Source organism: Pseudophryne corroboree, chromosome 2 (genome assembly GCF_028390025.1).
Source record: "Pseudophryne corroboree isolate aPseCor3 chromosome 2, aPseCor3.hap2, whole genome shotgun sequence".
In the NCBI taxonomy this organism is placed as follows: domain Eukaryota; kingdom Metazoa; phylum Chordata; class Amphibia; order Anura; family Myobatrachidae; genus Pseudophryne; species Pseudophryne corroboree.
This window is the reverse complement of record NC_086445.1, coordinates 463,334,181-463,357,369: the sequence shown is the minus strand read 5'-3', so window position 1 is coordinate 463,357,369 and position 23,189 is coordinate 463,334,181. Positions and strand designations below refer to the sequence as shown.

Here is a 23,189-nt window from a genome sequence, read left to right as displayed (position 1 = left end):
GGAGATAATACTGGGATTTGCAGCGCCGTATAATTTTAGCCCCATCTCTTCTACACAGAGCCATAAATGGCAGCATTTAACCACTAAGGGTCATTGCCTAATGATATAGGCGACCACCCCCCGCCTCCCAAACTATACATCTGAGTCTTTTCTCGAGGCATCTCCTACTGAAAAAGAGGCAAGTATGATTAGGGCCTTGGTGGGAATCAAACCAAAGACCTCAGTACTGTGAAGCAGTGATGCTAAACATTGCACCAACCATGTCAAGCTATGTCATTAAGAGTAATCTTAGTGTCTCATCCCCTTTTTTTGTAAGATTTATACAATGTACTAACTAGATGAATGATACCTAGATTCTGAATGGTTGCTGTTGGCAAAACCTTCACTTTTTAGAAGGTTGAATAAATCTGCCTCAATAAATATGTTATGATGATACAGCATATACGCACTTGTTTAGGCAGTTAAATCCCAATGTAGCATTTTAGTGAAGTGGTATAAAATATACCCAAGTGGAATGCTCGTGTGGCATTACAAAAAGCGCAGCGTGGCAAGTTCAGCGAGCCCGCGAGGGGACTTGCTGCCTCGCTGCCGGTATTCCTGCAGACGGGATGCCGCTGTTGGTATACTGACAGCCGGCATTCCATCTGCTGGTATATCATACCGGACCTGTGTCCACAGGAGCAGCAATAACATATTCGACTCAGAGGTGCTTTCAATACTGTTTTTGAGGGCACTGGGTCATAGTTAAAGGTAAATATAAGGGTCAGTAGACACTTCTATATGCTAGCACATAGGGGGTCATTCCGAGTTGATCGCTTGCTAGCAGTTTTTAGCAGCCGTGCAAACGCATTGTCGCCGCCCACTGGGGAGTGTATTTTCGCTTTGCAGAAGTTCGAACGTTTGTGCAGCAGAGCGCCTGCAAAATCTTTTTGTGCAAAACAAGACCAGCCCTGTAGTTACTCTTCGTGTGCGTTGATTCTAACGACGGGGGGAGCGATCCCTCTATGCTCCTCCTACCAGACTCAGTATAGAAAATGTGCCCGGAGGAGCCGGTCACAGCTAGGGGAGCTCTACAGAGCTTTTCTAGTAAAGTTTAATTTTAGAGTTTTTTATTTACAGGGAGGCTGCTGGCAACAGCCTCCCTGCTTCGTGGGACTAAGGGGGGAAGTAGTGTCCGCCCTGAGGGGTCTGAGCCACTATCTCCGCTGACAGGACACTGAGCTCCTGAGGGTGCTGATCGTTAGCCGCTCCAGGCGACCGCTCACTCCCGCAGCATGCCGCTACCTCCTTACAGAGCCAGAAGACTTCGGTGGAGAGTGAGTCACCAGCCCCCCTGGCAAGCGGGGAGCCGGTGTGAAGATGGCGGCAACAGGGTAGGGAGCGCAGTACTAATTGCGCTCCGGGGCTCAGCGGTACATAGTGCGGCACTGTGAAGGGCACCCTGAGCCAGCGCCTATACCCCACACTGGCCAGCAAGCCTGTCAGAGTATCCGGATCACTGCCAGCAGACATCCTCAGGCCAGTATAATAAAATGAAGAGCGGGAAGCAGCGCCATGTTTGGGGGGTGGAGCTTCCCCTCAAAGAGGACTCAGCCGTGTTCAGCACCATTTTCCTGCCTGCAGTTCCTGTATACAGACGGTGACAGGGAGAGCTGTCCCTCCAAGCAGCTCCAGCTATCCTGTGCGGTACCAGTGGGTTGTAGAAGGGGTGGGGGGGGGGGGGGGGGGGGGAGGCTGTGTAAAGTCTGTGTAGCCTATTAAGGTACACAGATAGTGCTGGTAGTTTTATTAGTTCTACCTCAGAAAGCGCTGTGTGTGGGTTGGCTCCAATCTCTGTGTCTCTCTGTGGCATACTTGGAGGGAACTGTGTCTGACATTTCCGTGTGTGTGTGTGTGTGTGTGTGTGTGTGTGTGAGTGTGTGTGTGTGTGTTTAATATCTCCCATAGCCATGTCTAGGGACACTGGGGCAGATGTATTAAGCCTGGAGAAGTGATAAATCAGTTATAAATGCAAGGTGATACGGCACCAGCCAATCAGCTCCAATATGTAAATGAACAGTTAGGAGCTGATTGGTTGGTGCATTATCACCTTGCACTTTTCACTGCTTTATCACTATTTTATCACTTCTCCAGGCTTAATACATCTGCCCCTCTGTGTCATATGCTGCAGAAGATGTTTCCACTCAGGAGGGATCCATTTTATGTACAGTACACAGTATTGTAATGCTTTGTCTCAGATCCCTATTGTTGAGCCTGAGTGGTTAACTTCTATCAAAGGAATGATCTCTCAGATCTCTACTAGGGTAGCTAATGCTGAGACTGAAACTCAGGTGTTGAAGAAGTCTATGGCAGTTTGGTCAGGCTCTGTTCCTATTCCTGAAAAATCCCCTAGCATGTTCCCACAGAAACATGCACTTGCCCAAATTATGCAAGATGACACGGATACCGATTCTGATACTGCAGACGGTGATAGGGATGTGCTGAGGGGGGCGGCATCCCTTGCTAAGGGGGTGCAACTCATGATTGAGGCCATTAGAGATGTGTTAAACATTACTGACACGCCACCTGAGCAGGTTGAGGAGGCTTACTTCACTGACAATAAGAAAGCCTCGCTAACCTTCCCTGCGTCTAAAGAATTAAACGCTATATATGAAAAATCCTGGGAAAACCCGGAGAAAAAATTCCAGATCCCAAAAAGGGTTCTGGTTGCTTTTCCCTTCCCTGAGGAGGATAGGAAAAAAATGGGAAAACCCACCCATTGTTGACGCATCTGTCTCCAGACTGTCTAAAAAGGTGGTTTTACCTGTCCCTTGATCTACCGCGTTAAAAGAACCGGCTGATCGTAAGATTGACACTACGCTCAAATCCATTTACACTGCTTCAGGAGTGGCGTTAAGGCCCACTATTGCCTGTGCATGGATTTCTAAAGTGGTCAGGCACATTACTAGAGGATTTGGATACAATGGATAGAAGTGACATTGAATTGTTTTTACGTAACATACAGGATTCTGCGGGGGTTCATGGTGGAATCTATGAAGGACCTGGGTACGCGGACTGCACGGATATCTTCCATGTCGGTCTCAGCCTGCAGACGCGGAATCCAGGAGAAGTGTGGAGAACCTACCCTACACAGGTCAGGCTCTATTTGGGGAAGTGTTGAATGTCATCTTTCCTTCCCTCTGCTACACCTTCTACGAAGAAACCATTTTCTTAAGCTGTGTTGCAGTCCTTCCGGACCGCTAAGGCAAAAAAAGTCCAAAGCTCCTACCGCTTTCTTTAGAGGTGGCCGTGCAAAATCCAAAAAGCCTGCACCAGCAGGCTGCCAGAACCAGAAACCTGCTTCTGGTTCCTCAAAATCATCAGCATGACGGTGGACCGCACAGCCTGGAGGACGGGGCTGGTGAGTGCGAGACTCAGACAGGTTTCAGACATGTTTGGGTGTCGTCCAGCCTGGATCCCTGGGTACAGGATATTGTGTCCTAGGGGTACAGACTGGAGTTTCAAGAACTCCCGCCTCACCAATTCTTCAAATCAGGCTTGCCAGCTTTGCTGACAGACAGGGCTATCCTACAGGAAGCCATCCTAAAATTGGAAAAGTCACAGGTCATTGTCCCAGTTCCACCTCATATGCAAAACAATCCTTTTCGTGGTACCGCATCCGGATGGTTCGGTCAGACCAATTTTGAACTTGAAATCGTTGAACCCTTACCTGAGGGTGTTCAAATTCAAAATGGAGTCTCTCAGAGCAGTGATTTCAGGTCTGGAGGAGGGAGAGTTTCTGGTATCACTGGATAGCAAGGATGCGTACCTCCACATTCTGATTTGGCTGCCGCACCAGGCTTATCTCAGATTTGCACTGTTAGACAGTCACTATCAATTTCAGGCACTGCCATTCGGCCTCTCCACAGCACCGAGGGTGTTCACCAAGGTGATGGCAGAGATGATGGTTCTCCTCCGCAGACAGGGGGTGGACATAATCCCATATCTGGAGGATCTGCTAATAAAGGCATCGTCCAGGGAGACGTTGTTGCAGTCCATTGTTCTCACGACTCCCCTGCTCAGGGAACATGGTTGGATCCTGAACCTTCCAAAATCACATTTGGAGCCGACAAGGAGATTGTCTTTTCTGGGAATGATCCTCGACACGGAAGTGCAGAGGGTGTTTCTGCCAGAGGAGAAAGCGTTGGTGATTCAAACAATGGTCCGGGATGTCCAGAAGCCAGCCCGGGTATCGGTTCATCAGTGCATTCGCCTTCTGGGGAAGATGGTTGCCTCTTACGAGACTCTACAGTATGGAAGGTTTCATACTCAGTCCTTCCAACTGAATCTCCTGGACAAGTGGTCGGGATCTCATCTACACATGCACCAGAGAATACGTCTGTCGCCGAAAGCCAGGATTTCACTCCTCTGGTGGCTGAAACTACCTCACCTTCTGGAGAGCCGCAGGTTCGGGATTCAGGACTGGATCCTTCTAACCACGGATGCAAGTCTTCCGGGGCTGGGGCGCAGTCACTCAGGGGGAAACCTTCCAAGGAAGGTGGTCAAACCTGGAATCCAGCCTTCCAATACACATTCTGGAACTAAGCCATCTACAACGGTATTCTCCAAGCGGCCCATCTTCTGCGAGATCGAGCCATTCAAGTGCAGTCAGACAATGTAACAACGGTGGCCTACATAAACTGACAGGGCGGAACGAAGAGCAGAGCTGCAATGTCAGAGGTAACAAGAATCATTCTCTGGGCAGAAAAACACGTTTTGGCGCTATCAGCAATCTTCATTCCGGGAGTAGACAACTGGGAAGCGGACTTCCTCAGCAGACACAATCTCCATCCAGGAGAGTGGGGCCTCCATCCGGAGGTGTTCACGGAGGTGACAGATCTTTGGGGGGTACCTCATACAGACATGATGGCCTCCCATCTCAACAAGAAGCTTCTGAGGTATTGTTCTAGGTCGAAGGGACCCGCAAGCCGTGGCAGTGGATGCCCTGGTGTCTCCGTGGGTGTTCCAGTCGGTGTACCTGTTTCTTCCACTTCCACTCATTCCAAGAGTTCTAAAACTCATAAGGAGAAAAAGAGTTCAGGCAATCCTCATTGCTCCGGACTGGCCAAAAAGGGCTTGGTACGCGGATCTTCTGGGTCTTCTTCTGGAAGATGCGAGGTCTCTTCCTCTTCGGGAAGACCTACTGCAACAGGGGCAATTCGCTTATCAAGACTTACTGTGTCTATGTTTGACGACATGGAGGTTGAATGCCAGATATTAGCTCGGAAGGGCATTCCGAACAAGGTTATTCCTACCCTGATACAAGCTAGATAAGGAGTAACATCTAAACTTTACCATCGCATTTGGAAAAAGTATGTCTCTTGGTGTGAATCCAAGAAGTTTCCTACGGTGGAGTTTCAACTGGGACGGTTTCTCCTCTTCCTGCAAGCAGGTGTGGATATGGGCCTGAGGTTGGCATCCGTAAAGGTCCAGATTTCTGCCCTATCCATTTTCTTCCAGAGAGAAACTGGCTTCCCTCCCTGAGGTTCTGATTTTCTTGAAAGGGGTTCTGCACATCCAGCCTCCCTTTCTGCCACCTATGGCACTTTGGGATCTTACTCCAATCGGATTGGTTCGAGCCTCTACCGGAGGTTGAGGTCAAGTTTCTCACGTGGAAGGCTGTCACGTTGTTGGCCTTAGCTTCTGCTAGATGTGTGTCGGAGTTGGGGGCTTTGTCTTGTAAGAGCCCCTACCTGATCTTCCATGAAGATAGAGCTGAGCTCCAGACACATCAGCAGTTTCTTCCTGAGGTTGTGTCGGCATTTCATATCAACCAACCTATTGTGGTGCCAGTTGCGACTGACTCCTCAATTACTTCAAAGTCCTTGGATGTTGTAAGGGCTCTGAAAATCTATGTGAAGAGGACTGCTCGTCACAGAAAATCGGACTCTCTGTTTATCCTGTATGATCCCAAGAAAATTGGGTGTCCTGCTTCTAAGCAGATTATCTCTTGCTGGATCAGGTTCACTATCCAGCATGTGCATTCTACAGCAGGATTGCCATGTCCAAAATCTGTTAAGGCCCACTCTACTCGTAAGGTGGGGTCTTCCTGGGCGGCTGCCCGGGGTGTCTCGGCTTTACAGCTTTGCCGAGCGGCTACTTGGTCTGGGTCGAACATGTTTGCTAAATTCTACAAGTTCGATACTTTGGCCTCTGAGGACCTAAAGTTTGGTCAATCTGTTCTGCAGGAGCCTCCGCGCTCTCCCTCCCGTTCTGGGAGCTTTGGTACATCCCCATGGTACTAATGTGGACCCCAGCATTCTCTAGGACGTAAGAGAAAATATGATTTTAATTACCTACTGGTAAATACTTTTCTTGTAGTCCGTAGAGGATGCTGGGCGCTCGCCCAGCGCTTCATTATTCTGCAGTGGTTATCTGGTTCAGTACGGCTCTGTTCTTAGTTAAGTACTGCCTTGTTACTTGGTTTAGTAATGTTCAGCTGTTGCTGAGTTTCAAGCTAGTTTGCTTGGTTTGCCTTGTTGTGTGCGCTGGTGTGAATCTCACCACTATCTGTGTATAATCCTTCTCTCGAAGATGTCCGTCTCCTCTGGCACAGTTTCTAGACTGAGTCTGGTAGGAGGGGCATAGAGGGAGGAGCCAGCCCACACTCTCAAACTCTTAAAGTGCCAATGGCTCCTGGTGGACTTGTCTATACCCCATGGTACTAATATGGACCCCAGCATCCTCTACGGACTACGAGAAAAGGATTTACCGGTAGGTAATTAAATCCTATTTTCTCTGACGTCCTAGTGGATGCTGGGAACTCCGTAAGGACCATGGGGAATAGCGGCTCCGCAGGAGACTGGGCACATCTAAAGAAAGCTTTAGGACTATCTGGTGTGTACTGGCTCCTCCCCCTATGACCCTCCTCCAAGCCTCAGTTAGATTTTTGTGCCCGACCGAGCAGGGTGCAATCTAGGAGGCTCTCCTGAGCTTCTTAGAAAAAGTTAGTTTTAGTTTTTTTATTTTCAGTGAGACCTGCTGGCAACAGGCTCACTGCATCGAGGGACTAAGGGGAGAAGAAGCGAACCTGCCTGCTTGCAGCCAGCTTGGGCTTCTTAGGCTACTGGACACCATTAGCTCCAGAGGGACCGAACACAGGCCCAGCCTCGGAGTCCGGTCCCAGAGCCGCGCCGCCAGCCCCCTTACAGAGCCAGAAGCAAGAAGAGGTCCGGAAAATCGGCGGCAGAAGACATCAGTCTTCACCAAGGTAGCGCACAGCACTGCAGCTGTGCGCCATTGCTCCTCATGCACACTACACACTCCGGTCACTGAGGGTGCAGGGCGCTGGGGGGGGGGGGGGGCGCCCTGAGCAGCAATATAAACACCTTGGCTGGCAAAAATACATCACATATAACCCCCAGGGCTATATGGATGTATATTAACCCCTGCCAGATTCCATAAAAATGCGGGAGAAAAGTCTGCGAAAAAGGGGCGGAGCTATCTCCTTCAGCACACTGGCGCCATTTTTCCCTCACAGCTCCGTTGGAGGGAAGCTCCCTTGCTCTCCCCTGCAGTTAATACACTACAGAAAGGGTTAAAAAGAGAGGGGGGGGGCACAATTTAGGCGCAGTATACAATATATATGCAGCTATACGGGAAAACACTTTTTTATAGGTGCTATCCCTGTGATATATAGCGCCTTGGTGTGTGCTGGCATACTCTCCCTCTGTCTCCCCAAAGGGCTTTGTGGGGTCCTGTCCTCTATCAGAGCATTCCCTGTGTGTGTGCTGTGTGTCGGTACGGCTGTGTCGACAGGTATGTGGAGGATAATGAGGTGGAGGCGGAGCGAATGCCTGTAAATATGTTGTCACCCCCTGCGGGGTCGACACCGGTGTGGTTGAACTTATGGAAGGATTACGTGAAAGTGTCAACTCCTTACATAAAAGGTCGACGACACGGAACAGCCGGCTACTCAGCTTGTGCCTGTTCCAGCGTCTCAAATGTCATGGAGGGCTCTAAAATCGCCCGCTACCTCAGATAACAGACACAGATGTCGACACGGATACTGACTCCAGTGTCGACATCGATGAGACTGGTGTACCCTCCAAATAGGTCCACCCGTTACAGGATTGAGACAATGAAAAATGTATTACACATTTATGATTATACCCCAGGTACCACATAAAAGGGTATTGTGTTTGGTGAGAGAAAACTATTAGTAGTTTTTCCTGCATCTGAGAAATTAAATGAGGTGTGTGAGGAAGAGTGGTCTTCCCCCTGTAAGAAATTGATAATTTCTACAACGGTTATTGGCAGCGTACCCTTTCCCGCCAGAGGATAGGTCACGCGGGGAAACACCCCATAGGGTAGATACAGTGCTTACACGCTTATCAGAAAAGGTGGCACTACCGTCTCCGGGTACGGCCGCCCTGAAGGAACCTGCTGATAGAAAGCAGGAGGTTACCCTATAAGATATGGTCACACACTAGGGCATTATATTGCGACCAGCCGTTGCTTCGGCATGGATGTGCAGTGCTCCCGCTGTGTGGTCAGATTCCCTGTCGGAAAATAACTATGGATAGGGACAATATTTTGCTGAAAATAGAGCATATAAAAGACGTGGTCTTATACATGCGTGATGCACAGAGGGATATTTGCCGGCTGGCATCAAAAATAAGCGCTAGGTCCATTGCCGCCAGACGGGGGTTATGGACTTGGCAATGGTCAGGCGATGCCGACTCGAATCGGCACATGGAAGTTGCCCTATAAGGGGGTAAAACTGTTTGGGGATAGTTTTTCAGACCTCGTTTCCACAGCTACTGCTGGGAAATTAATTTTTTTGCCACAGGCTACCCCACAACAAAAGAAAGCACCGTTATCATCAAGTACAGTCCTTTCGGCCCCAGAAAAGCAAGAGGGCTAGAGGCTCATCCTTTCTGCCGAGAGGCAAAGGTAGAGGAAAAAGCTGCAACACACAGCTAGTTCCCAAGAGCAGAAGTCCTCCCTGCGTCCGGTAGGTCCACAGCATGGTGCTGGGGCTGCTCAGGCGGACCCGGGTACGGTGGGGGCCCGTCTCAGATATTTCAGCGGACAGTGGGCTCTCTCACATGGATCCCTGGGTCCTTCAAGTAGTATCTCAGGGGTACAGGCTGGAGTTCGAGACGTTCTTCCCCCCGCCGTTTCCTAAAATCTGCCTTACCGGCACCTCCCTCTGCCAGGGAGACGGTGTGGGTGGATATTCAACACTATAATCACAACAAGTGATTGTCAAGGTGCCCCTCCTTCAGCAAGGAAGGGGTTACTATTCCACAGTGGTTGTGGTACCGCAACGGTTCGGTGAGACCCATCTTGAAATTAAAATACTTGAACTTTTATATCAGAAGATTCAAGTTCAAGATGAAATCGCTCAGGGCGGTTATTACGAGCCTGGACGAGGGGGATTACAGGGTCTCCCTGGACATCAAGGATGCGTACCTGCATGTCCCCATTTACCCCCCTCACCAGGAGTACCTCAGATATGTGGTACAGGACTGTCACTATCAGTTCCAGACGCGGCCGTTGGAGTTGTCCACGGCACCGAAGGTCTTTACCTAGGTAATGGCCGAAGTGATGATACTCCTTCGCAAGAAGGAAGTTTTTATTATCCCGTACTTGGACGATCTCCTGATAAAGGCGAGGTCCAAAGAACAGTTGGTAGTGGGGGTAGCACTCTCTCGGGAAGTGCTACAACAGCACGACTGGATTCTCAATATTCCAAAGTCACAGCTGGTCCCGACGACACGTCTTCTGTTCCTGGGAATGTTTCTGAACGCAGACCAGAAAAGAGTGTTTCTTCCAGTGGAAAAAGCCGAGGAGTTGTCATCTCTAGTCAGAGACATCCTAAAACCAGGACAGGTGTCGGTACATCAATGCACACGAGTCCTGGGAAAAATGGTAGCTTCGTACGAAGCATAATTCCATTCGGAAGACTCCACGCAAGGACGTTCCAGTGGGACCTGTGGGACTAATGGTCCGGGTCCCATCTACAGATACAACAGCGGATAACCCTGTCAGCAAGACACAGGGTGTCGCTGCTGTGGTGGCTGCAGAGGGCTCATCTACTAGAGGGCCGCAGATTCGGAATACAGGACTGGGTCCTGGTGACCACGGATGCCAGCCTTCGGGGCTGGGGTGCAGTCACACAGGGAAGAAATTTCCAAGGAGATTTCGCTTCACATAAATATTATGCAGCTAAGGGCCATTTACAATGCCCTAAGCCAAGCAAGGCCCCTGCTTCAGAACCAGCCGGTACTGATCCAATCAGACGACATCACGGCGGTCGCCCATGTAAACAGACAGGGCGGCACAAGAAGCAGGATGGCGATGGCAGAAGCCACAAGGATTCTCCGATGGGCGACCTACACCCAGGAGAATGGGGACTTCATCCAGAAGTTTTCCAAATGCGGGTAAACCGTTGGTAATGACCACGGGTGGACATGATGGCGTCCCGCCTCAACAAGAAGTTGAAAAGATATTGCGCCAGGTCAAGGGACCCTCAGGCGATCGCTGGGGATGCTCTAGTGACACCGTGGGTGTACCAGTCGGTTTATGTGTCTCCTCCTCTACCTCTCATACCCAAGGTACTGAGAATAATAAGAAGGCGAGGAGTGAAAACCATACTCGGGGTTCCGGATTGGCCATGAAGAGCTTGGTACCCGGAACTTCAAGAGATGCTGGCAGAGGACCCTTGGCCTCTGCCGCTCAGACAAGACCTGCTGCAGCAGGGACCCTGTCTGTTCCAAGACTTACCGCGGCTGCGTTTGACGGCATGGCGGTAGAACACCGGATCCTAAAGGAAAAGGGTATTCCGAAGGAAGTCATCCCTACCCTGATCATAGCCAGGAAGGATGTCACCGCAAGACATTATCGCCGCGTTTGGCGAAATTTGTTGCTTGGTGGGAGGCCATGAAGGCCCCGACGGAGGAATTTCAACTATGTCGATTCCTGCACTTCCTGCAAGCAGGGGTGACGTTTGGGCCTCAAATTGGGGTCCATCAAGGTCCAGATTTCGGCTCTGTCGATTTTCTTCCAGAAAGAACTGGCTTCACTGCCTGAAGTTCAGACTTTGGTTAAAGGAGTACTACATATTCAGCCTCCTTTTGTGCCTCCTGTGGCACTTTTTGGATCTCAACGTGGTGTTGGATTTCCTAAAGTCGCATTGGTTGAGCCACTTAAAACCATGGAGCTAAAGTATCTCGCGTGGAAAGTGGTCATGCTGTTGGCCTTGGCCTTGGCCAGGCGTGTGTCAGAATTTGGGGCTTTGTCATGTAAAAGGCCTTATCTGATTTTCTGTATGGATAGGGCAGAGTTGAGGAATCGTCCTCAGTTTCTCCCGAAGGTGGTCTCAGGTTTTCACTTGAACCAACCTATTGTGGTGCCTGCGGCTACTGGGGACTTGGAGGATTCCAAGTTGCTGGACGTAGTCAGGGCCCTGAAAATCTTATTTTTCCAGGACGGCTGGAGTCAGGAAAACTGACTCGCTGTTTATCCTGATGGCACCCAACAAGCTGGGTGCTCCTGCTTCTAAGCAGTCTATTGCGCACTGGGTTTGTAGCACTATTCAGCTGGCGCATTCTGCGGTAGGATTACCGCAGCCTAAATCAATAAAAGCCCATTCCACAAGGACGGTGGGCTCATCTTGGGCGGCTGCCCGAGGGGTCTCGGCTTTACAACTTTGCCGAGCAGCTACTTGGTCAGGGGCAAACACGTTTGCAAAATTCTACGAATTTGATACCCTGGCTGAGGAGGACCTGGAGTTCTCTCATTCGGTGCTGCAGAGTCATCCGCACTCTCCCGCCCGTTTGGGAGCTTTGGTATAATCCCCATGGTCCTTACGAAGTTCCCAGCATCCACTAGGACGTCAGAGAAAATAAGAATTTACTTACCGATAATTCTATTTCTCGTAGTCCGTAGTGGATGCTGGGCGCCCATCCCAAGTGCGGATTGTCTGCAATACTTGTACATAGTTATTGTTAACTAATCGGGTTCTTGTTGTGAGCCATCTATTCAGAGGCTCCTCTGTTATCATGCTGTTAACTGGTTTCATATCACAAGTTGTACGGTGTGATTGGTGTGGCTGGTATGAGTCTTACCCGGGATTCAAAATCCTTCCTTATTGTGTACGCTCGTCCGGGCACAGTATCCTAACTGAGGCTTGGAGGAGGGTCATAGGGGGAGGAGCCAGTGCACACCAGATAGTCCTAAAGCTTTCTTTAGATGTGCCCAGTCTCCTGCGGAGCCGCTATTCCCCATGGTCCTTACGGAGTTCCCAGCATCCACTACGGACTACGAGAAATAGAATTATCGGTAAGTAAATTCTTATTATCTGCCACACCTGCAGTGCACATGGGTGATCATTCCGAGTTGTTCGCTCGTTGCCGTTTTTTGCAACGCAGCAATTAGGTGGAAAATGCGCATGCGCATAGTATTTTAACATCAAACGAAGCAATTTTACACAGGTCTGAGCAACGCTTTTCAGTCGCTGTGCTGATCGGTGAGTGATTGACAGGAAAGGGGCGTTTCTGGGAGGTAACTGGCCGTTTTCAGGGAGTGTGCTAAAAAACGCAGGCGTGCTAGGTAAAAACGCAGGAGTGGCTGGCCGAACGCAGGGCGTGTTTGTGATGTCAAACCAGGAACTAAACGGACTGAGGTGATCGCAATCTAGAAGTAGGTCTGGAGCTACTCAGAAACTGCAAAGAATTATTTAGTAGCAGTTCTGCTAATCTTTCGTTCGCTATTCTGCTAAGCTAAGATACACTCCCAGGGGGCGGCGGCCTAGCGTTTGCAATGCTGCTAAAAGCAGCTAGCGAGCGAACAACTCGGAATAAGGGCCATGGTTTTGCCCATCTGCTAACAAATTTGCTGCTGCAATCAATTCTGAATTACCCCCAAAAAACAAATGTCAAATAACTATTTTTCCTTTTTTAAGCTATCGCCACAGAGCATACACAAAGTTACATATAGTATGAGGTGAGGATAAAATATTTTTTAATATGGTTATGCTTGACAAACCCTAGGACCAATTGTGGTGTAACTACTCTGTTGTGGAAGTACCTCATCTCTTTTATGCAGCTACACCCAAACAAAACCCACTCCTCCAATACCACGTTCCTCTCTCCACTCTCTGTCTTAGGGGGTCATTCCGACCCGATCGCACGCTGCGCTGCTTCGCAGCCGTGTGATTGGGTCAGAACTGCGCATGCACGGCAGCCGCATTGCGCAGGCGCGTCATTGCGGGCAGCAACACCTCCAATGAAGAAAGCGTTCGCAGCGGCGACCGCAAGAAGATTGACAGGAGGAAGGTGGATCTGAGCGTCAACTCACGGTTTTCGGGGCATGGAGATCCAAACGCAGGCGTGTTGAAGCGTTTGGAGGGCGAATGTCTGATGTCAATTCTGGGACCTTCAACGCTGAAGTGATCGCACAGGGTAAGTAAGTCTTACCCTAGTCTAGTTCTGCACAAAACTTTTTTAGCATAGCAGGGCTGCACAAGCGATCGCAGCCTTGCTATGCAAAAATACACTCCCCCATAGGCGGCGTCTAGTTGATCGCACGGGCTGCAAAAAGTGGCAGCGTGCGATCAACTCGGAATGAGGGCCTTAGGTACATGACCCCACCATTCATGTTACTGCCTTCTCTGTGCCTCACCACTCTTAATGATTTTCTCCCTGCACAAAATATCATATTACTGCTGATAGGTCATTAAAAAAACAACGTAATACTGTCACTACCACAGGTTGGTGTTATCTGTTATACTCTTCTCACAGCTCTGTTACATCTAAGCTCTCATTTTTCAATTCTAGGTTCCTAAAGCGAATATTACAAGTCACACAAAATGACACGTGAAGAGGAACTACCTGATTGGCAGACTTCTCAAGAGTTTTATGAAAATTATGAGCCCAAAGAGATTCTGGGAAGGTAAAGATCTATGTTAGAGTATTACACTGCAGTGGAGAAAGACTTTGTTGAACCATGATTTACAAAAACATAGCAATTTTAATAAATACAGTTTCCTTTTTTTTGTCAAGGGGAACAAAGTGTTTTTTTATATATATATTTTTGTTATGTTTTGAATAAAATACAGATCCACACATGTTATATACACTAGGTCAGTGGTTCACAAACTGTGTGTCACTGGGGTGCCTCAGGACACTTGAAGAGGTGCCTTGGATTAGCTGTCCAGGACCAATCCAAATTATTTTCCGTCAATATAATAGGCAAAACCAGTGTTGGTGGGTGCTAATCATAAATGTGGACAAACCGAAGCAAATCTTGTCCCTCACCACATAACTGACCCTACGGATGACACATAAACACAATTTACTTAATTTTATATTTCTTTCTACATTTTTCAGTAAGAAACTTTTGGCCTAGGGGTGCCGTGAAACAAAAAATCTGATACTCTAGAGAGCCGTGATTCAAAAAAGTGTGAGAACCACTGACCTAGATGTCTAAAAGTATGTGGTCACCCAAACATCTCACCCACATGTGCTAATATTTAAAAATCTTGTAATCCATATAATTAATGACCAGGTCACAAAAGTGCCCTTAAAAAGATGAATTCATGCAGGCAATATTGCCGTAGTAGTAAGCCACTGAAAAGTGGCGGCACCACTGTGCTAGAAGCTCCAGGTGCACACCAGGAAATGTCTATTGGGACACAATTGGTGGATTGAAAATCCATTTTGGCAGTGTGCCAAAGGTCCTCTGACATATTTCAACTCTGTAAACAGGCTTTTACAAAGATAAAGATTTGATCATATTTCTCTAACGTCCTAAGTGGATGCTGGGGACTCCGTAAGGACCATGGGGAATAGCGGCTCCGCAGGAGACACAAAAGTAAAGCTTTAGAACTACCTGGTGTGCACTGGCTCCTCCCCCTATGACCCTCCTCCAAGCCTCAGTTAGATTTTTGTGCCCGAACGAGAAGGGTGCACACTAGGTGGCTCTCCTGAGCTGCTTAGTGAAAAGTTTAGTTTTAGGTTTTTTATTTTCAGTGAGACCTGCTGGCAACAGGCTCACTGCATCGAGGGACTAAGGGGAGAAGAAGCGAACTCACCTGCGTGCAGAGTGGATTGGGCTTCTTAGGCTACTGGACATTAGCTCCAGAGGGACGATCACAGGCCCAGCCATGGATGGGTCCCAGAGCCGTGCCGCCGGCCCCCTTACAGAGCCAGAAGACAGAAGAGGTCCGGAAAATCGGTGGCAGAAGACGTCCTGTCTTCAACAAGGTAGCGCACAGCACTGCAGCTGTGCGCCATTGCTCTCAGCACACTTCACACTCCGGTCACTGAGGGTGCAGGGCGCTGGGGGGGGGCGCCCTGAGACGCAATAAAAACACCTTGGATGGCAAAAAATGCATCACATATAGCTCCTGGGCTATATGGATGAATTTAACCCCTGCCAGAATACATAGAAAAACGGGAGATAAGGCTGCCGATAAGGGGGCGGAGCCTATCTCCTCAGCACACTGGCGCCATTTTCCCTCACAGCTCCGTTGGAGGGAAGCTCCCTGGCTCTTTCCTGCAGTCACTACACTACAGAAAGGGTTAAAAAAGAGAGGGGGGGCACTAATTACGCGCAGTATTAAAGATACAGCAGCTATAAGGGGAAAAACACTTATATAAGGTTATCCCTGTATATATATAGCGCTCTGGTGTGTGCTGGCAAACTCTCCCTCTGTCTCCCCAAAGGGCTAGTGGGGTCCTGTCCTCTATCAGAGCATTCCCTGTGTGTGTGCTGTATGTCGGTACGTTTGTGTCGACATGTATGAGGAGAAAAATGATGTGGAGACGGAGCAGATTGCCTGTAATAGTGATGTCACCCCCTAGGGGGTCGACACCTGAGTGGATGAACTGTTGGAAGGAATTACGTAACAGTGTCAGCTCTGTATAAAAGACAGTGGTTGACATGAGACAGCCGGCTACTCAGCTTGTGCCTGTCCAGACGTCTCATAGGCCGTCAGGGGCTCTAAAGCGCCCGTTACCTCAGATGGCAGATATAGACGCCGACACGGATACTGACTCCAGTGTCGACGGTGAAGAGACAAATGTGACTTCCAGTAGGGCCACACGTTACATGATTGAGGCAATGAAAAATGTTTTACACATTTCTGATAATACGAGTACCACCAAAAAGGGGTATTATGTTCGGTGAGGAAAAACTACCTGTAGTTTTCCTGAATCTGAGAAATTAAATGAGGTGTGTGATGATGCGTGGTTTTCCCCCGATAACAACTGATAATTTCAAAAATGTTATTGGCATTATATCCTTTCCCGCCAGAGGTTAGGGTGCGTTGGGAAACACCCCCTAGGGTGGATAAAGCGCTCACACGCTTGTAAGAACAAGGGCTCTACCCTCTCCTGAGATGGCCGCCCTTAAGGATCCTGCTGATAGAAAGCAGGAGGGCATCCTAAAAGGTATTTACACACATACTGGTGTTATACTGCGACCAGCAATCGCCTCAGCCTGGATGTGCAGTGCTGGGTTGGCGTGGTCGGATTCCCTGACTGAAAATATTGATACCCTAGATAGGGACAGTATATTATTGCCTATAGAGCATTTAAAAGATGCATTTCTATATATGCGTGATGCACAGCGGAATATTTGCCGACTGGCATCAAGTCTAAGTGCGTTGTCCATTTCTACCAGTAGAGGGTTATGGACACGACAGTGGTCAGGTGATGCGAATTCCAAACGGCATTTGGAAGTATTGCCTTATTAAGGGGAGGAGTTATTTGGGGTCGGTCTTTCAGACCTGGTGGCCACGGCAACAGCTGGGAAATCCACGTTTGTACCCCAGGTCGCCTCTCAACATGAGAAGACGCCGTATTATCAGGCGCAGTCTTTTCGTGGGCAAGCGGGCAAAAGGTTCCTCATTTCTGCCCCGTGACAGAGGGAGAGGAAAAAGGCTGCAGAAATCAGCCAGTTCCCAGGAACAGAAACCCTCTCCCGCCTCTGCCAAGCCCTCAGTATGACGCTGGGGCTTTACAAGCAGAATCAGGCACCGTGGGGGCCCGTCTCAATGAATTTCAGCGCGCAGTGGGCTCACTCGCAAGTAGACCCCTGGATCCTTCAGGTGATATCTCAGGGGTACAAATTGGAATTCGAGACGTCTCCCCCTCGCCGTTTCCTAAAGTCGGCTTTACCGATGTCTCCTTCTGACAGGGAGACAGTTTTGGAAGCCATTCACAAGCTGTATTCCCAGCAGGTGATAATCAAGGTACCCCTCCTGCAACAGGGAACGGGGTATTATTCCACACTGTTGTGGTACCGAAGCCGGATGGCTCGGTGAGACCGATTCTAAATCTAAAATCTTTGAACACTTACATACAGAGGTTCAAATTCAAGATTGAGTCACTCAGAGCAGTGATTGCGAACCTTGAAGAAGAGGACTACATGATGTCTCGGGACATCAAGGATGCTTACCTTCATGTCCCAATTTACCCTTCTCACCAAGGGTACCTCAGGTTTATGGTACAGAACTGTCACTATCAGTTTCAGACGCTGCCGTATGGATGGTCCACGGCACCCCGGGTCTTTACCAAGGCAATGGCCGAAATGATGATACTCCTTCGAAGGAAGGGAATTTTAGTTATCCCTTACTTGGACGATTCCCTGATAAGGGTAAGATCCAGGGAACAGTTGGAGGTCGGTGTAGCACTATCTCAGGTAGTGTTGCGGCAGCACGATTGGATTCTCAATATTCCAAAATCGCAGCTGATTCCGACGACTCGTCTTCTGTTCTTAGGGATGATCCTGGACACAGTTCAGAAAAAGGTGTTTCTCCCGGAGGAGAAAGTCAGGGAGTTATCCGAGCTAGTCGGGAACCTCCTATAACCGAGCCAAGTCTCAGTACATCAATGAGATGGTTCTGGGAAAAATGGTGGCTTCCTATGAAGCAATCCCATGCGGCAGATTCCACGCAAGAACTTTCCAGTGGGACCTGCTGGACAAATGGTCTGGGTCGCATCTTCAGATGCATCAGCGGATAACCCTGTCACCAAGCACAAGGGTGTCTCTCCTGTGGTGGTTGCAGAGTGCTCATCTTCTAGAGGGCCGCACATTCAGGACTGGGTCCTGGTGACCACGGATGCCAGCCTGCGAGGCTGGGGAGCAGTCACACAGGGAAGGAATTTCCAGAGCTTATGGTCAAGCCTGGAGACATCACTTCACATAAATATCCTGAAGCTAAGGGCCATTTACAATGCTCTAAGCTCAGCAAGACCTCTGCTTCAAGGTCACCCGGAGTTGATCCATTCGGACAACATCACGGCAGTCACCCACGTAAACAGACAGGGTGACACAAGAAGCAGAAGGGCAATGGCAGAAGCTGCAAGGATTCTTCGCTGGGCGGAAAATCATGTGATAGCACTGTCAGCAGTATTCATTCCGGGAGTGGACAACTGGGAACCAGACTTCCTCAGCAGACACGACCTCCACCCGGGAGAGTGGGGACTTCACCCAGAAGTCTTCCACATGTTTATAAAACTCGACAAGTATTGCGCCAGGTCAAGGGACCCTCAGGCAATAGCTGTAGACGCTCTGGTAACACAGTGGGTGTACCAGTCAGTGTATGTGTTCCCTCCTCTGCCTCTCATAACCAAGGTACTGAGAATTATAAGATGGAGAGGAGTAAGCACTATATTCGTGGCTCCGGATTGGCCAAGAAGGACTTGGTAACCGGAACTTCAAGAGATGCTCACGGAGAATCCGTGGCCTCTACCTCTAAGAAGGGACCTGCTCCAGCAAGGACCCTGTCTGTTCCAAGACTTACCGCGGCTGCGTTTAACGGCAGGGCGGTTGAACGCCGGATCCTGAAGGAAAAAGGCATTCCGGATAAAGTCATCCCTATCCTGATCAAAGCCAGGAAAGATATAACCGCAAAACATTATCACCGCATTTGGCGAAAATATGTTGCGTGGTGCGAGGCCAGTAAGGCCCCGACGGAGGAATTTTCAACTAGGTCGATTCCTACATTTCCTGCAAACAGGAGTGTCTATGGGCCTGAAATGGGGGTCCATTAAGGTTCAAATTTCGGCCCTGTCAATTTTCTTCCAAAAAGAACTAGCTTCAGTCCCTGAAGTTCAGACGTTTGTGAAAGGGGTACTGTATATACAGCCTCCTTTTGTGCCTCCAGTGGCACCTTGGGATCTAAATGTAGTTTTTGGGTTCCAAAAGTCACATTGGTTTGAACCACTTAAATATGTGGAGTTAAAATATCTCACATGGAAAGTGGTCATGCTGTTGGCCCTGGCCTAGGCCAGGTGCGTGTCAGAATTGGCGGCTTTATCCTGTAAAAGCCCTCATCTGATTTTCCATTCGGACAGGGCGGAATTGAGGACTTGTCCTCAGTTTCTCCCTAAGGTGGTTTTCAGCGTTTCACCTGAATCAACCTATTGTGGTGCCTGCGGCTACTAGGGACTTGGAGGACTCCAAGTTGCTAGACGTTGTCAGAGCCCAGGAAATATAGGTTTCCAGGACGGCTGGAGTCAGAAAATTTGACTCGTTGTTTATTCTGTATGCACCCAACAAGCTGGGTGCTCCTGCTTCTAAGCAGACTATTGCTCGTTGGATTTGTAGTACAATTCAGCTTGCACATTCTGTGACAGGCCTGCCACAGCCAAAATCTGTAAAAGCCCATTCCACAAGGAAGGTGGGCTCATCTTGGGCGGCTGCCCGAGGGGTCTCGGCTTTACAACTTTGCCGAGCAGCTACTTGGTCAGGAGCAAATACGTTTGTAAAATTCTACAAATTTGATACCCTGGCTGAGGAGGACCTGGAGTTCTCTCATTTGGTGCTGCAGAGTCATCCGCACTCTCCCGCCCGTTTGGGAGCTTTGGTATAATCCCCATGGTCCTTACGGAGTCCCCAGCATCCACTTAGGACGTTAGAGAAAATAAGAATTTACTTACCGATAATTCTATTTCTCGTAGTCCGTAGTGGATGCTGGGCGCCCATCCCAAGTGCGGATTGTCTGCAATACTGGTACATAGTTATTGTTACCAAAAAATCGGGTTATTGCTGTAGTGAGCCATCTTTTCTAGAGGCTCCTCTGTTATCATGCTGTTAACTGGGTTTAGATCACAAGTTATATGGTGTGATTGGTGTGGCTGGTATGAGTCTTACCCGGGATTCAAAATCCTTCCTTATTGTGTACGCTCGCCCGGGCACAGTATCCTAACTGAGGCTTGGAGGAGGGTCATAGGGGGAGGAGCCAGTGCACACCAGGTAGTTCTAAAGCTTTACTTTTGTGTCTCCTGCGGAGCCGCTATTCCCCATGGTCCTTACGGAGTCCCCAGCATCCACTACGGACTACGAGAAATAGAATTATCGGTAAGTAAATTCTTATTTTTATTCTGCCACATTGGTATCTATTATATTATATAAGTGCTTTTATAGGAATCAGCACAGTTTTACTTTTCCTGGTATCTCTGTTATTTAGGTTTTTTCACCAAGTACCTTGAAACTAGTTGGTGGTATATTTTAATATCATTACTAGATTTTTATTAGCTAAATATTATTTCTCTAACGTCCTAGAGGATGCTGGGACTCCGTAAGGACCATGGGGAATAGACAGGCTCCACAGGAGGCATGGGCACTTTAAGAAAGACTTTGTACTGTGGGTGTGCACTGGCTCCTCCCTCTATGCCCCTCCTCCAGACCCCAGTTTTAGACTGTGCCCAGAGGAGAATGGGTGCAATGCAGGGAGCTCTCCTGAGTTTCCTGCTTAGAAAGCATTTTTGTTAGGATTTTTTCTCTTTTTCAGGGAGCATTGCTGGCAACAGGCTCCCTGCATCGAGGGACTGAGGAGAGAGGAGCAGACCTACTTAAATGATAGGCTCTGCTTCCTCGGCTACTGGACACCATTAGCTCCAGAGGGAGTGAACACAGGTTCGTCCTGGGCGTTCACTCCAGAGCCGCGCCGCCGTTCTCCTCACAGAGCCAGAAGAAACGAAAACAGAAGACGTCTCAGGCGGCAGAAGCCTTCGGTGCTTCACTGAGGTAACGCACAGCACCGCAGCTGTGCGTCATTGCTCCCATACACCTCACACACTCCGGTCACTGCAGGGGGGGCGCCCTGGGCAGCAATAAAGCACCTCTCCTATGGCAAAAGTCTATATACAGGTGGGCACTGTACATGTATATAAAAGAGCCCCCGCCATAGTAAGTTTGAGCGGGACAGAAGCCCACCACCGAGGGGGCGGGGCTTCTCCCTCAGCACTCACCAGCGCCATTTTCTCTCCACAGCACCGCTGAGAGGAAGCTCCCCGGACTCTCCCCTGCTTGACACACGGTGAAAGGGGGTTTTAAAGTAGAGGGGGGTCACATTATTGGCGTTTATACATTAAGCAGCGCTACTGGGTAAACAATCTGTGTTTTTCTCCAGGGTTATATAGCGCTGGGGTGTGTGCTGGCATACTCTCTCTCTGTCTCTCCAAGGGGCCTCAGGGGGAACCTGTCTTCAGAAAAGAGATTCCCTGTGTGTGTTTGAAGTGTGTCGGTACGTGTGTGTCGACATGTTTGACGAGGAAGGCTCACCTAAGGAGGAGGGGGAGTGCATGATGGTCAGGTCGCCGTCGGCAACGCCGACACCGGACTGGGTGGATATGTGGAATGTCTTGAATGCAAATGTAAATTTACTGCATTAACGATTAGACAAGGCTGAAGCTAGGGATCAGTCAGGTAGTCAGACCATGCCTGTCCCTGTGGCACCAGGACCTTCGGGGTCTCAAAAACGCACCATATCCCAGATCACTGACACAGATACCGACACAGATACTGACTCTAGTGTCGACTATGAGGATGAGAATTACAGCCAAAGGTGGCGAAAGGTATTCGTTACATGATTATTGCCATTAAAGAGGTTTTGCATATCACTGAGGAACCCCCTGTCCCTGACACGAGGGCACACATGTATAAAGGGAAAAAGCCTGAGGTCACTTTTCCGTCCTCATTTGAACTAAGCGACTTGTGCGAAAAGGCTTGGGAATCTCCAGATAGGAGACTACAAGTTCCCAAAAGGATTCTTATGGCGTATCCCTTTCCACAAAAGGACAGGATACGATGGGAATCTTCGCCGAAGGTAGACAAGGCGCTGACACGCTTATCCAAGAAGGTGGCACTGCCTTCTCAGGATACAGCTTCCCTCAAGGATCCTGCTGATCGTAAGCAGGAGGTTACCATGAAGCACATTTACACACATTCCGGTACTATCGTTAGACCGGCTATGGCATCGGCCTGGGTGTGTAGTGCTGTCGCAGCATGGACAGTTTCCTTATCTACGGAACTTGACACCCTAGATAAGGATACCATTCTAATGACCCTAAAGCATATCAAAGATGCTGCTTTATATATGAGGGATGCTCAAAGAGACATTTGTTTACTAAGCTCCAGAATAAATGCTATGTCAGTGGACGGGGGATGCCGACTCAAAGCGGCATATGGAGTCGTTGCCTTACAAGGGGGAGGAGTTGTTTGGAGAAGGCCTCTCGGACCTTGTCTCTACTGCTACGGCCGGTAAATCGAATTTCTTACCTTATGTCCCCCCGCGGCATACTAAAAAGGCACCTCATTATCAAATGCAGTCCTTTCGTTCCAATAAAAGCAAGATGTCACTGGCCTAGACTGAGGGTGTTGTGAACTCGGGGATTCTTCCGATGGTTGGGAAGAGGAACCACAACTGAGCCGGAAAAGGGGAGGCCTAATATAGGATTTCTCTGACGTCCTAAGTGGATGCTGGGGACTCCGTCAGGACCATGGGGAATAGCGGCTCCGCAGGAGACAGGGCACAAAAATAAAGCTTTAGGATCAGGTGGTGTGCACTGGCTCCTCCCCCTATGACCCTCCTCCAAGCCTCAGTTAGGTTTTTGTGCCCGTCCGAGCAGGGTGCAATCTAGGTGGCTCTCTTAAGGAGCTGCTTAGAAAAAGTTTTTATGTTTTTTATGTTCAGTGAGTCCTGCTGGCAACAGGCTCACTGCATCGAGGGACTTAGGGGAGAGAAGTTCAACTCACCTGCGTGCAGGATGGATTGGCTTCTTAGGCTACTGGACACCATTAGCTCCAGAGGGAGTCGGAACACAGGTCTCACCCTGGGGTTCGTCCCGGAGCCGCGCCGCCGACCCCCCTTGCAGATGCTGAAGATTGAAGGTCCAGAAACCGGCGGCAGA

At 49.2% G+C, this 23,189-nt stretch overlaps 1 protein-coding gene across 3 annotated transcripts in view; it reads left to right on the top strand.

Annotated features, from left to right (window-relative positions):
• The window catches only part of PHKG1 (phosphorylase kinase catalytic subunit gamma 1), a 138,949-nt gene that overhangs the window by 28,163 nt on the left and 87,597 nt on the right, over positions 1-23,189 (top strand). For all 3 annotated transcript variants that reach the window (XM_063953772.1, XM_063953773.1, XM_063953774.1), the window contains exon 2: positions 13,824-13,938. In XM_063953772.1, the coding sequence (XP_063809842.1) occupies positions 13,856-13,938 (83 nt within the window). In that variant the 5' untranslated portion in view covers positions 13,824-13,855. The remainder of the gene's footprint in view (positions 1-13,823; positions 13,939-23,189) is intronic.